Raw genomic sequence first — 16036 nt, forward strand, 5'->3', positions numbered from 1 at the left:
TTGTAACCCCCTTTTTGCCCCAATAGCGCCATTAGTGGTTGCCTACTTCATGGCCTTATCCCATACATAGTAGGGAAGTAACTAAAAAGAGAGGATTGAAAAATGTTGCAAACAAAACAGGGGACTTGCGGGTCCATGTGAGAACAACAGAGGACTGACATCTATTTTTTTTTAACTCTCCAAGTCTGTGTATAACCTGACTAGAAAAAAATTGAATATTACGTTTGATCAAAGTGTAATTGTAAATTTCTGTGATTGTTCTTATTATTATGATGATTATGCATTGATATTTATTTACAAATTCCAGAACTTTACATTTATAAAGTATGTAAATAATTTCCAGTTTTCTGTAGTTTTTGCAGATAATATTTAGATTTTAAAAAGCAGACTATTGAACAATAGAAAGTGAAGTACCGTAGGCAAGCTAGAAATCTATGCAAACCTTTAGATCAGAGAGACCGCTCCAGAGCAAGATTAATTCATTCTTCATATGCAGGACAGAGGATAAAAACGAATGTTCATCAGTTGTTTGAACATTGACAAGATGTGCTCCGATGTGAAGCGATTCACAGCTCTGTTGAGCAATTGCCCAAGGCTTATTATCCAATATCAGCTTATAGCAGCTGTTTTTAAATGGTATCCAGCCCTTAGAGCAAAGTCCTGAAAGATATAAAAATAGAAATAAGAAAGACATAGAAATATATTTACATTCAAAGTTTCTTATTGAGTAGGAAAAGAATTACAGTGACACATATGACACATAAAGGTCATGTAACAATTCTCATATTACACACCTTTGTGGAATGGATCCTTTATATTTATTTATTTTACTCAGTTATATAGCATCATTAATTCCACAGCGCTTTACAGACATTATCATCACTGTCCCCATTGGGGCTCACAATCTAAATTCCCTATCAGTATGTCTTTGGAGTGTGGGAGGAACCTGGAGTACGTGGAGGAAGCCCACGCAACACGGGGAGAACGTACAAACTCCTTGCAGATGTTGTCCTTGGTGGGATTTGAACCCAAGACACCAGATCTGTAAGGCAAAAGTGCTAACCAATATGGCCATACTAGAAATTTGTGAGAGTGTACTATAGCTCTAGTGAACACATGTTAAACTCTGGCAGCAGGGCAATTATATTTGGCTGGTGATGCCAGCACCAGCTCCCAGCCCCTCCCACCCAGCATCACACGATCAACTGTACTGGCATCTTAGATAAGTTGAAAGCAATGATGTGTAATGGGGGCCAGGGAGGTAGCCGTACCAAGGGATTGTTGCTGCTTCCTCATCACACCCCGACGCTCAGCTACAGAAATATCAGAATGTCCATTTTGTGGTGTGCTGTGTGTGTCACGTATTTCACCCACCTGTGGGTCAGGGATCTCTTCAGCATGCAGAGCTCCGGTCCTTTTCAGACACACACAAATATAGTCAGAGTCCTTGTTCTTTTCCAATAAACCTTGACCTAACTCCCGCTCTTTCATAACAGTTACAGTCCAGTCATTTCCAAAAGACATGAGAACTCCATCTCCTGAACTTTCCCTGGTCTTTTCCTTCAGCCTCTCTTCGAGCACCGTGGCTTCCAGACCCGCAGTCCCCTGGGAATTCCAGCTTTCTGATACTGGGTGCTCCCCGTCCACTTTCCCAATCCTAGGCGAAAAATCAGCTTGCCTCTGCAATTTCTGTTCGGACCGTAAGTCCCGGACATCACGGGAGGTAACCCACAGAAAAGCCACCGACTCTTCCAGACTGCTTCGCTTCCCAGGTACTAAAAGATCTACCATATCCAGACCTGCTTCTTTCAGTGCTTCTTCTGTCTCTCTCAACTGCAACTCCTTCTAGAACAATTCTCGTCACACTGCTCTAGCTCCTCCCACCAGCCCTCCTATTGTTTTAACTATTTAAAAGGAATTTGTTACCTCATTTTTCGCATATAAGCTGCGGCTACCATCATTAGGGGCTTATCTACAGCATTCTGTAATGCTGTAAATAAGCCCCCGATGTATCCTGAAAGATGAGAAAAATAAGTTATATTATACTCTCCCCGGGGTGGTACGGTGCAGTCCGGGTACGATGGGCATCGCAGATCCGAGTCTGGTGCCTCCCATCTTCATGCGATGACATCCTCTTCCTTGCTACTGTCACAGCTCATGCCACATAATTCCCTGTTTAGGGCAGAGCAAAGAACTGCAGTGCGCAGGTGCCGTGAAAGGTCAGAGAGGTCCGGCGCCTGCGCACTGCAGTACATTACTCTGCCCTCAACAGGGCAAATCAGTACAGCTGCACATGAGCTGTGACATGCAGCAAGGAGGATGACGACATCGTATGAAGATGGGAGGTGCCGGATCTGCGATGCCCATTGGACCCGGACCGCAGAGGACCGCCCCTGGGTGAGTATAAACTAACTTGCTTTTCTTATCTTTCAGGTTACATCGGGAGCTTATTTACAGCATTACAGAATGCTGTAGATAAGCCCCTAATGGCGGTGGTCGCAACTTATATGCGAAAAATGAGGGGACAGATTCCCTTTAACTGTTACTACTCTTGCTAAAACCAATTCTTATCTTAATCTAACATCTACATTTAACTCTAGAGTGACCCCCTTACCACTAACCTGGCACTACACTGTGATTCCCTCTACCAATGCCGACCTAACTCTAACACTGACTATCCCTATTCCTGTCCCTAACATATACAGACATAAACACAGGTACATCAGTTCACATCAAGACATTGTCAGCTATAATAAACACATAACATGTACCTGGTTTCATTAGGCAGGCATGCACAGGAATGCAGGGCCCAAACCTGCCGCCTGCACACCCCCTACAGATGTAAGAGAGAAGCTGTCAGCTGAGACTCCCTCTTCCATCATTCCCCATCTACGTTTGATGTCTCAGCACATCGGGTGCAATGATGTCACTATTTCGTACCCACTGTGCCGAACAGTGAAGAGCTTCAGAGTACTCGCTGCCGAGATCGGAGCAGCCAGGAATAAGTAGAGGTGAGTATTTATTTATTTTTTAATGTGGTGCCCATTATACTGTATAGAAGGCGATGCAGGGCCTATTATACTGTATGGAGAACTATGTGGGGAAGGGGCGTACATAGACATAATGGGGCCCTATAGCCAAACTCCGAATTGCACCCCCCATAAAAAAATTTTTGCAGAGTAAGTGGAATCACAGCATATGGGCACAGTCACAAAAGGGCATATCTCTCAACTTTGGAAGACAGGAAAATGGACATGTATTGTGGCATGTGAATAGTAAATGTGCCCACACTGATGCCCTTTAGGGGGTTCTCACCCATTATGATACCCCTTTTATGGCCCTATAGATTAAGATTCCAACATCCAACACACTGTATTAAACTTCCAACAGTTAATTCCCCTACAGTAAATCCACATGCACCGTACGATGACCCCATAGTCTCTCCAGCAAAGTATATTACCTCCCACATATTAAGATGCTTCCCACAGCATCCACGCAAAGTATGATGGTCCTCAGAAAATATGATGGTCCCCACAGACACACATTGTATGATGGACCTCACAGCCCTCACAAGATATGACGGCTCTACAAAGTATGAAGGCACCCACAGATCCATATAGTATGATGGCCCTCACAACTCCCCCACACAGTATGATGGCCCCACAGGCCCTCAAATGTATTATAGTCCCCACAGGACCCACACACAGCATGATGAAGTTCCCCACAGTATGATAGTCTGCACAGGTTACCCAACACAGTAATGCTGGCCTCCACAGTAGTCCCCACCACAATATGATGATGCTCACAGTATAAGGTCCCAGAGCCCCCTATGAGGCTTGACTGATGAAAACATAGTTACAAACTACTCACCTACCCCTGTTCTCCCAATCAGCTGCTCTGCTCTATGCGGTGTGAACTGATGCTACACATAACAGAAGCAATTTAGTGACGTCATCTGTTCTCCTGCGCTAAGACACTAACTCACATCTGAATGGTACAGCAGGGAGACTTTTAGCACAGGGTTCCCTCATGGGCTCAAAAGTAGTTAATGATTTTTATATATATATATACATATATATATATAATTGTCTAAGGGTTTTTCCGTCTGTCTGTCTGTCTGTCCTGGAAATCCCACGTCTCTGATTGGTTGAGGCCACCAGGCCTCGACCAATCAGAGACGGGCACAGTATCGACGTAGAAATCCTGCGCCTCTGATTGGTCGAGGCCGCCAGGCCTCGACCAATCAGCGACGGGCACAGCGACGATGATGTCATAAAGGACGTAGACATCCCGCGTCTCTGATTGGTCGAGGCCGCCAGGCCTCGACCAATCAGCAACGGGCACAGCGACGATGATGTCATAATGGTTGCCATGGCGACGATGATGTCATAAAGGTTGCCTCGATCAATCAGCGACGGACACAGTCTGCTGCGAATTCTGGAATCATTGTCCATATACTACGGGGACATGCATATTCTAGATACCCGATGCGTTAGAATCGGGCCACAATCTAGTATATATATATATATATATATATATATATATATATATATATATATATATAGAAAGTTGGGTGACAAAGTGGTTGCCCCTTCCTGATTTTCTATTCTTAGAGAGAGTAGGAAAGCAGTATGGGAGCAAAAACTTTTTTACACTACCGTCTATAGTGAAGTCCATACAATCAATAAATGAATGGAAGTATAGAGTTTGACTCATAAAGATGTCCTTTTTCTATATAGCCAAATATGAACATCATGGACAAAATCACCTGATCAGAAACTGGGCTACTTTAAGGGTTTGTAAACTGTGAAGATTGTGCAAAGTGCATCTCTCTCCCACTCCACTGTGTTATCACTCATCACATTAGCTGGCTGTGAAGAACAGACTGGCCTGCCAAGAATTTCTGGTTTATATATAAGAAAACAGCAGCCTCTGTAAAAACTCTGAGATGTGCACGCATTGAATATATTAAATTTCAACCTCACTACTGCTATCTAGAATATACCGTACTTATAAAATTCAGGTATTGCACTAAGCCATGCAAGTCAATGTGCCATGAATAAAATCAGACCACACTCAGATGCCATCTGAGTGAGGTCCGATTTTCATGGACTGTCAGAATGGAGAAGATGCAAACTTTTTTTATTTATTTATTCACGTACAAGAAAAACGTATGACACTTTCAGACCACACTCTGATCAATGTCTGATCAGAACAATCGGTCTGTTTTTCTCACTTGGAAAAATCGGACGTGTAAATGAGGCGTAAGGCTATTTTGAATTAGTGGTGGATCCTGACTGCCCTTTAAATTTGGTTAGATCATATCAAAGAAAGGTATATCTTGCCATGACTGGTGGGCTCTCATAAATTGGCCAATTTATGCACCAACTATCTTCATTTTATCAGTATACTCTATATAGTAGTAATGCAGGTCACATTTCATATATTCAGTGTTTGCATACATCTTCAGGCTGCCGTCACACTAGCAGTATTTGGTCAGTATTTTATATCAGTATTTGTAGCCAAAACCAGGAGTGGAACAAATAGAGGAAAAGTATAATAGAAACATTTGCACCACTTCTGCATTTATCACCCACTCCTGGTTTTGGCTTACAAATACTGATGTAAAATACTGACCAAATACTGCTAGAGTGACGGCAGCCTCACGCTTACAGATTTCTGCTGTATTCTCTTATTTGTATACTAGATGGTGGCCTGATTCTAACGCATCGGGTATTCTAGAATATGTATGTAGTTTATTTATGAAGATTTAAGAATAATGCAATGAACTTGTTCAATAAACATGAGTGAACTATATGGCACTGTGACTGACAGAACTTGTCCAGTAAATGTGTCTCAACTACATCACACTGTGATTGACAGAACTTATTCAGAAAACGTGAGTGAACTATGTCGCGGTGTGTGTGGGGATTAAATTCTGCGCCAATATCACTGATTGGTGATGCCCGGCCGGGCGCGACCAATCATCAAAGCGTGGTTCAAATCATGTGCCAATTCACAGCCGGACCGCACCTGTCGCTGATTGGTCATGGCTGGCCGGACGCGACCAATCAGCGAAGCATGGTTCAAATTCCGTGCCAATTCGCGGCTGGACTGCGCCTGTTGCTGATTGGTCGCTCCCAACTGGCCGCGACTAATCGCCGAAGCGGTGTTTAAATCCCGCTCCAATATCGCTGATTGGTCGTGGCCGGCCAGGCGCGACCAATCAGTAAAGCGGTGTTTAAATCCCGCAATAATATCGCTTATTGGTCGCGGCCAGGTGCGACCAATCAGCGAAGCGGGGTTTAAATCCCACATCAATATCGTTGATTGGTCGTGGCCGGACTGTGAAGCGTGGTTCAAATCCCATGCCAATTCACTTCCGGACTGCGCATGTCGCTGATTGGTCACAGCTGGCCGGGCACAACCAATCAGCGGAGCATGGTTCAAATTCCATGCCAATCCTTGGCCGGACTTTTCTTGTCACTGATTGGTCATAGGCAGCTGGCGCAACCAATCAGCGATGTGGGATTTCCATTACAGACAAACAGACAGAATTAGACGATTATATATATACTAGATGGTGGCCCGATTCTAATGCATCGGGTATTCTAGAATATGCATGTCCACGTAGTATATTGCCCAGCCACATAGTATGGTATATTGCCCAGCCACGCAGTATATTGCCCAGCCACATAGTATATTGCCCAGCCACGTAGTATATTGCCCAGCCACGTAGTATATTGCACAGTCCACATAGTATATTGCCCAGCCACATAGTATATTGCACAGTCACGTAGTATATTGCACAGCCCACATAGTATATTGCCCAGCCATGTAGTATATTGCCCAGCCACGTAGTATATTGCACAGCCCACATAGTATATTGCCCAGCCACGCAGTATATTGCCCAGCCACGTAGTATATTGCCCAGCCACGTAGTATATTGCACAGCCCACATAGTATATTGCCCAGCCATGTAGTATATTGCCCAGCCACATAGTATATTGCCCAGCCACGTAGTATATTGCCCAACCACGTAGTATATTGCTCAGCCACGTAGTATATTGCCCAGTGACGTAGTATATTGCCCAGCAACGTAGTATATTGCTCAGTGACGTAGTATATTGCCCAGCCACGTAGTATATTGCCCAACCACATAGTATATTGCCCAGCCACATAGTATATTGCCCAGTCACGTAGTATATTGCCCAGCCACGTAGTATATTGTACAGTCACGTAGTATATTGCCCAGTCGCGTAGTATATTGCCCAGCCACGTAGTATATTGCCCAGCCACGTAGTATATTGCCCAGTGACGTAGTATATTGCCCAGCCGCGTAGTATATTGCCCAGTTATGTAGTATATTGCCTAGTGACGTAGTATATTGCGCAGCCACGTAGTATATTGCCCAGTGACGTAGTATATTGCCCACTGACGTATAGAGCACAGAGCTACGTAGTATATTACATAGTTACATAGTTACATAGTTATTAAGGTTGAAGGAAGACTATATGTCCATCTAGTTCAACCCATAGCCTAACCTAACATGCCCTAACATGTTGATCCAGAGGAAGGCAAAAAAAAACCATGTGGCAAAGAGTAAGCTCCACATTGGGGAAAAAAATTCCTTCCCGACTCCACATACGGCAATCAGACTAGTTCCCTGGATCAACGCCCTATCAAGGAATCTAGTGTATATACCCTGTAACATTATACTTTTCCAGAAAGGCATCCAGTCCCCTCTTAAATTTAAGTAATGAATCACTCATTACAACATCATACGGCAGAGAGTTCCATAGTCTCACTGCTCTTACAGTAAAGAATCCGCATCTGTTATTATGCTTAAACCTTTTTTCCTCCAACCGCAGAGGATGCCCCCTTGTCCCTGTTTCAGGTCTATGATTAAAAAGATCATCAGAAAGGTCTTTGTACTGTCCCCTCATATATTTATACATTAAAATAAGATCACCCCTTAGTCTTCGTTTTTCCAAACTAAATAGCCCCAAGTGTAATAACCTATCTTGGTATTGCAGACCCCCCAGTCCTCTTATTACCTTGGTCGCTCTTCTCTGCACCCGCTCCAGTTCAGCTATGTCTTTCTTAAACACCGGAGACCAGAACTGTGCACAGTATTCTAAGTGTGGTCGAACTAGTGACTTGTATAGAGGTAAAATTATATTCTCCTCATTAGTATATATGCCTCTTTTAATGCATCCCATTATTTTATTTGCCTTTGTAGCAGCTGCCTGACACTGGCCACTGAATATAAGTTTGTCATCCACCCATACACCCAGGTCTTTTTCATTGACGGTTTTGCCCAGACTTTTAGAATTAAGCACATAATTATACATCTTATTACTTCTACCCATGTGCATGACCTTACATTTATCCCCATTAAAGCTCATTTGCCATTTATCAGCCCAAGCATCTAGTTTACATAAATCATCCTGTAATATAAAATTGTCCTCCTCTGTATTGATTACCCTGCAGAGTTTATTGTCATCTGCAAATATTGAAATTCTACTCTGAATGCCCCCTACAAGGTCATTAATAAATATGTTAAAAAGAAGAAGGCCCAATACTGACCCCTGTGGTACCCCACTGCTAACCGCGACCCAGTCCGAGTATGCTCCATTAATAACCACCCTTTGTTTCCTATCCCTGAGCCAGCTCTCAACCCACTTGCACATATTTTCCCCTATCCCCATTATTCTCATTTTATGTATCAACCTTTTGTGTGGCACCGTATCAAAAGCTTTTGAAAAGTCCATATACACTACATCCACTGGGTTCCCTTGGTCCAATCCGGAACTTACCTCTTCATAGAAACTGATCAAATTAGTCTGACATGAACGGTCCCTAGTAAACCCATGCTGATACTGGGTCATGAGGTTATTCCTCTTCAGATACTCCAGTATAGCGTCCCTTAGAATGCCCTCCAGGATTTTACCCACAGTAGAGGTTAAGCTTACTGGCCTATAATTTCCGAGTTCAGTTTTTGTTCCCTTTTTGAATATTGGCACCACATTTGCTATACGCCAGTCCTGTGGTACAGACCCTGTTATTATGGAGTCTTTAAAGATTAAAAATAATGGTCTATCAATGACTGTACTTAATTCCTGCAGTACTCGAGGGTGTATCCCATCCGGGCCCGGAGATTTGTCAATTTTAGTGATTTTTAGACGCCGCTGCACTTCCTGCTGGGTTAAGCAGGTGACATTTAATTGGGAATTTTTATCACTAGTCATTTTGTCTGCCATGGGATTTTCTTGTGTAAATACTGATGAAAAAAAGTCATTTAGCATATTGGCTTTTTCCTCATCCTCATCCACCATCTCACCCAGACTATTTTTAAGGGGGCCAACACTATCATTTTTTAGTTTCTTACTATTTATGTAGTTAAAGAATATTTTAGGATTATTTTTACTCTCTCTGGCAAGGAGTCTCTCTGTCTCAATCTTTGCTGCCTTGATTTCCTTTATACAGAATTTATTTAATTTTCTGTATTTATTTAATGCCTCCTCACTACCTACTTCCTTTAATTCTCTAAATGCTTTCTTTTTGTCACTTATTGCGCCCCTTACAGCTCTATTTAGCCATATTGGTTTCCTCCTATTTCTAGTATGTTTATTCCCATACGGTATATACTGTGCACAGGTCCTATCCAGGATGCTAATAAATGTCTCCCATTTTCTTTGTGTATTTTTGTGTCTCAGGATATCGTCCCAGTTAATTGCACCAAGATCCTCTCTCATCCGTTGGAAATTTGCCCTCCTGAAGTTTAGTTTTAGTGTCCTTGTAACCCCTCTACTACACATCTTTTTAACCCCTTTACCCCCAAGGGTGGTTTGCACGTTATGGACCGGGCCAATTTTTACAATTCTGACTACTGTCCTTTTATGAGGTTATAACTCTGGAACGCTTCAACGGATCCCGGTGATTCTGACATTGTTTTCTCGTGACATATTGTACTTCATGATAGTGGTAAAATTTCTTTGATATTACCTGCGTTTATTTGTGAAAAAAATGGAAATTTGGCGAAAATTTTGAAAATTTCGCAATTTTCCAACTTTGAATTTTTATGCAATTAAATCACAGAGATATGTCACACAAAATACTTAATAAGTAACATTTCCCACATGTCTACTTTACATCAGCACAATTTTGGAACCAAAATTTTGTTTTGTTAGGGAGTTATAAGGGTTAAAAGTTGACCAGCAATTTCTCATTTTTACAACACCATTTTATTTTAGGGACCACATCTCATTTGAAGTCATTTTGAGGGGTCTATATGATAGAAAATACCCAAGTGTGACACCATTCTAAAAACTGCACCCCTCAAGGTTCTCAAAACCACATTCAAGAAGTTTATTAACCCTTCAGGTGCTTCACAGGAATTTTTGGAATGTTTAAATAAAAATTAACATTTTACTTTTTTTCACAAAAAATTTACTTCAGCTCCAATTTGTTTTATTTTACCAAGGGTTACAGGAGAAAATGGACCCCAAACGTTGTTGTACAATTTGTCCTGAGTACGCTGATACCCCATATGTGGGGGTTAACCACAGTTTGGGCGCATGGCAGAGCTCGGAAGGGAAGGAGCGCCATTTGACTTTTCAATGCAAAATTGACTGGAATTAAGATGGGACGCCATGTTGCGTTTGGAGAGCCACTGATGTGCCTAAACATTGAAACCCCCCACAAGTGACACCATTTTGGAAAGTAGACCCCCTAAGGAACTTATCTAGAGGTGTGGTGAGCACTTTGACCCACCAAGTGCTTCACAGAAGTTTATAATGCAGAACCGTAAAAATAAAAAATCATTTTTTTTCACAAAAATTATCTTTTCACCCCCAATTTTTTATTTTCCCAATGGTAAGAGAAGAAATTGGACCACAATAGTTGTGGCACAATTTGTCCTGAGTACTCTGATACCCCATATGTGGGGGTAAACCATTGTTTGGGCGCATGGGAGAGCTCGGAAGGGAAGGAGCGCCGTTTGACCTTTCAATGCAAAATTGACAGGAATTGAGATGGGACGCCATGTAGCGTTTGGAGAGCCACTGATGTGCCTAAACATTGAAACCCCCCACAAGTGACACCATTTTGGAAAGTAGACCCCCTAAGGAACTTATCTAGAGGTGTGGTGAGCACTTTGACCCACCAAGTGCTTCACAGAAGTTTATAATGCAGAACCGTAAAAATAAAAAATCATTTTTTTTTCACAAAAAATATCTTTTCGCCCCCAATTTTTTATTTTCCCAATGGTAAGAGAAGAAATTGGACCACAAAAGTTGTGGCACAATTTGTCCTGAGTACTCTGATACCCCATATGTGGGGGTAAACCATTGTTTGGGTGCATGGAAGAGCTCGGAAGGGAAGGAGCGCCATTTGGAATACAGACTTAGATGGAATGGTCTGCAGGCGTCACATTGTGTTTGCAGAGCCCCTTATGTACCTAAACAGTAGAAACCCCCCACAAGTGACCCCATATTGGAAACTAGACCCCCCAAGGAACTTATCTAGATGTGTTGTGAGAACTTTGATCCCCCAAGTATTTCACTACAGTTTATAACGCAGAGCCGTGAAAATAAAAAAAAAATTTCCCCTCAAAATTATTTTTTAGTCCCCAGTTTTGTATTTTTTCGAGGGTAAAAGGAGAAATTGGACCCCAAAAGTTGTTGTCCAATTTGTCCTGAGTGCGTTGATACCCCATATGTGGGGGGGAACCAGCGTTTGGGCGCATGGGAGGGCTCGGAAGGGAAGGAGCGCCATTTGGAATGCAGACTTAGATGGAATGGTCTGCAGGCGTCACATTGCGTTTGCAGAGCCCCTAATATACCTAAACAGTAGAAACCCCCACAAGTGACCCCATATTGGAAACTAGACCCCCCCACGAACTTATCTAGATGTGTTGTGAGAACTTTGAGCCCCCAAGTGTTTCACTACAGTTTATAACGCAGAGCCGTGAAAATAAAAAATCTCTTTTTTTCCCACAAAAATTATTTTTTAGCCCTCAGTTTTGTATTTTCCCAAGGGTAACAGGAGAAATTGGACCCCAAAAGTTGTTGCCCAATTTGTCCTGAGTACGCTTATACCCCATATGTTGGGGTAAACTCCTGTTTGGGCATACGGGAGAGCTCGGAAGGGAAGGAGCACTGTTTTACTTTTTCAATGCAGAATTGGATGGAATTGAGATCGGTCGCCATGTCGCGTTTGGAGATCCCCCTGATGTGCCTAAACAGTGGAAACCCCCCAATTATAACTGAAACCCTAATCCAAACACACCCCTAACCCTAATCCCAACGGTAACCCTAACCACACCTCTAACCCAGACACACCCCTAACCCTAATCCCAACCCTATTCCCAACCGTAAATGTAATCCAAACCCTAACCCTAACTTAGCCCCAACCCTAACTGTAGCCTTAACCCTAACCCTAGCCCTAACCCTAGCCCTAACCCTAGCCTCAACCCTAACCCTAGCCCTAGCCCTAATCCTAACCCTAGTCCCAACCCTAGCCCTAGCCCTAACCCTAGCCCTAACCCTAGCCCTAACCCTAACCCTAGCCCTAACCCTAACCCTAGCCCTAGCCCTAACCCTAGCCCTAACCCTAACCCTAGCCCTAACCCTAGCCCTAGCCCTAACCCTAGCCCTAACCCTAGCCCTAACCCTAACCCTAGCCCTAGCCCTAGCCCTAACCCTAGCCCTAGCCCTAACCCTAATGGGAAAATGGAAATAAATACATTTTTTTCACTTACTTTTATAGCGGGTTTTTTAGCGGATTTTAATGATTGGCAGCCGTCACACACTGAAAGACGCTTTTTATTGCAAAAAATATTTTTTGCGTTACCACATTTTGCGAGCTATAATTTTTCTATATTTGAGTCCACAGAGTCATGTGAGGTCTTGTTTTTTGCGGGACGAGTTGACGTTTTTATTGGTAACATTTTCGGGCACGTGACATTTTTTGATCGCTTTTTATTCCGATTTTTGTGAGGCAGAATGACCAAAAACCAGCTATTCATGAATTTCTTTTTGGGGGAGGCGTTTATACCGTTCCGCGTTTGGTAAAATTGATAAAGCAGTTTTATTCTTCGGTTCAGTACGATTACAGCGACACCTCATTTATATCATTTTTTTATGTTTTGGCGCTTTTATACGATAAAAACTATTTTATAGAAAAAAATAATTATTTTTGCATCGCTTTATTCTGAGGACTATAACTTTTTTATTTTTTTGCTGATGTTGCTGTATGGCGGCTCATTTTTTGCGGGACAAGATGACGCTTTCAGCGGTACCATGGTTATTTATATCCGTCTTTTTGATCGCGTGTTATTCCACTTTTTGTTTGGCAGTATGATAATAAAGCGTTGTTTTTTGCCTCGTTTTTTTTTTTTTTTTCTTATGGTGTTTACTGAAAGGGTTAACTAGTGGGCCAGTTTTATAGGTCGGGTAGTTACGGACGCGGCGATACTAAATATGTGTACTTTTATTGTTTTTTTTTTTTAATTTAGATAAAGAAATGTATTTATGGGAATAATATTTTTTTTTCTTCTTTATTTAGGAATTTTTTTTTTTTTTTTTTTTTTTTACACGTGTGGAAATTTTTTTTTTTACTTTTTCACTTTGTCCCAGGGGGGGACATGACAGATCACCGATCTGACAGTGTGCACAGCACTCTATCAGATCGGTGATCTGACATACAGCCGGGCAGGATTAGAGCTGCAGCTGCAGCCTGATCCTGACCCGGAAGTGCTCCCTGCAGGACCCGGATGCAGCCCGGCGGCCATTTTGGATCCGGGGACTGCAGGGAGAAGACGCTTTTGTTTGGCGGTATGATAATAAAGCGTTGTTTTTTGCCTCGTTTTTTTTTTTTTTTTCTTATGGTGTTTACTGAAAGGGTTAACTAGTGGGCCAGTTTTATAGGTCGGGTAGTTACGGACGCGGCGATACTAAATATGTGTACTTTTATTGTTTTTTTTTTTTAATTTAGATAAAGAAATGTATTTATAGGAATAATATTTTTTTTTTTTTCATTATTTAGGATTTTTTTTTTTTTTTTTTTACACACTTGGAAATTTTTTTTTTAACTTTTTTACTTTGTCCCAGGGGGGGACAATACAGATCGGTGATCTGCCAGTTTGCACAGCACTCTGACAGATCACCGATCTGTCTCAGAGTGCTGCAGCGTTACCAAGTGCCTGCTCTGAGCAGGCACTTGGTAAGCCACCTCCCTCCCTGCAGGACCCGGATCCGCGGCCATCTTGGATCTGGGACTTACTGCAGGGAGGGAGGTAGGAGACCCCCGGAGCAACGCGATCACATCGTGTTGCTGCGGGGGTCTCAGGGAAGCACGCAGGGAGCCCCCTCCCTGCGCGATGCTTCCCTGCACCGCCGGCACATCGCGATCATCTTTGATCGCGGTGTGCCGGGGGTTAATGTGCCGGGGGGCGGTCCGTGACCGCTCCTGGCACATAGTGCCGGATGTCAGCTGCGATAAGCAGCTGACACCCGGCCGCGATCGGCGGCGCTCCCCCCGTGAGCGCGGCCGATCGTGCTGGACGTAATATTCCGTCCTTGGGAATTAAGGCCCACCCCACATGGACGGAATATTACGTCCAATGGCAGAAAGGGGTTAAAGGATACATGAAAACTTATTATTTTGTGATCGCTATTTCCCAAGTGACCCCCAACCCTTATATTTGATATGCGGTCTGGCCTGTTGGTTAATATTAGGTCTAGCAGTGCCCCGCTTCTTGTTGGGTCCTGAACCAGTTTTGAAAGGTAATTGTCTCTCATAATTGTCAAAAACCGATTACCTTTGCTGGAACTGCAGGTTTCTGTTCCCCAATCTATTTCAGGGTAGTTGAAGTCCCCCATAATAATGACTTCTCCTTGAGTCGCAGCTTCATCTATTTGCTTTACGAGGATATTCTCCATTGCTTCCATTATTTTGGGAGATTTAAAACAAACCCCTATCAGTAATTTATTATTTTTTCCCCCTCCCCTTATCTCCACCCACAGGGATTCTACATTTTCATTAAATTCACCTATATTATCGCGCAGGATGGGTTTTAAGGATGATTTTACATATAGACACACCCCTCCCCCTCGCTTATCCGTTCGGACATTTCTGAACAGACTATAGCCCTGCAAGTTAACAGCCCAGTCATGGCTCTCATCCAGCCACGTTTCAGATATCCCCACCATGTCATAATTATGCTCCAACAACATTAGTTCTAATTCGTCCATTTTGTTGGCGAGGCTTCTGGCATTAGTATACATGCACTTTATGTTCCTCTCTGTACTTCTATTTCTTAAATTATTAACTGTTCTGACCCCACCCCCCATGCCACCGCCACCCCCAACTTCCTTATTTGTGCCCAGGTCTCTGTCTGCACTATCTTCCCCTCCTATAAAATGAATACCCTCCCCCCCAATTCCTAGTTTAAACACTCCTCCAACCTTCTAGCCATTTTCTCCCCCAGCACAGCTGCACCCTCCCCATTGAGGTGCAGCCCGTCCCTAGCGTAGAGCCTGTAGCCAACTGAGAAGTCGGCCCAGTTCTGCAGGAACTGAAACCCCTCTTTCCTACACCAATTCTTGAGCCACTTATTAACCTCCCTAATCTCCCGTTGCCTCTCTGGCGTGGCACGTGGTACCGGCAGTATTTCGGAAAATACCACGTTGGAGGTCCTTGCTTTCAGCTTGCAGCCTAATTCCCTGAAATCATCTTTAAGGACCTTCCACCTACCTCTAACTTTGTCATTAGTGCCAATGTGCACCATGACCACTGGGTCCTCACCAGCCCCTCCCAATAATCTGTCCACCCGATCGGCGATGTGTCGGACTCCAGCGCCAGGTAGGCAGCACACCGTTCGACGATCCCTGTCTTTGTGACAGATTGCCCTATCTGTTCCCCTAATAATTGAGTCCCTTACTACCAGCACCTGTCTGGCCTGCCCTGCTCTCCTATTTCCCTCCTTACTGGAGCAGTCACTCCTCCGGCTTTCAGAGGACATGCCTGGCTG

At 43.3% G+C, this 16036-nt stretch overlaps 1 protein-coding gene across 1 annotated transcript in view; it reads right to left on the reverse strand.

The window, feature by feature from the left end:
* The window catches only part of LOC138675850 (uncharacterized), a 156639-nt gene that overhangs the window by 28760 nt on the left and 111843 nt on the right, over positions 1-16036 (reverse strand). The window contains exon 6 of the mRNA XM_069764432.1: positions 443-660. Within this exon, the coding sequence (XP_069620533.1) occupies positions 443-660 (218 nt within the window). The remainder of the gene's footprint in view (positions 1-442; positions 661-16036) is intronic.

This window comes from Ranitomeya imitator, chromosome 4 (assembly GCF_032444005.1).
Source record: "Ranitomeya imitator isolate aRanImi1 chromosome 4, aRanImi1.pri, whole genome shotgun sequence".
NCBI classification, from domain to species: Eukaryota; Metazoa; Chordata; class Amphibia; order Anura; family Dendrobatidae; genus Ranitomeya; species Ranitomeya imitator.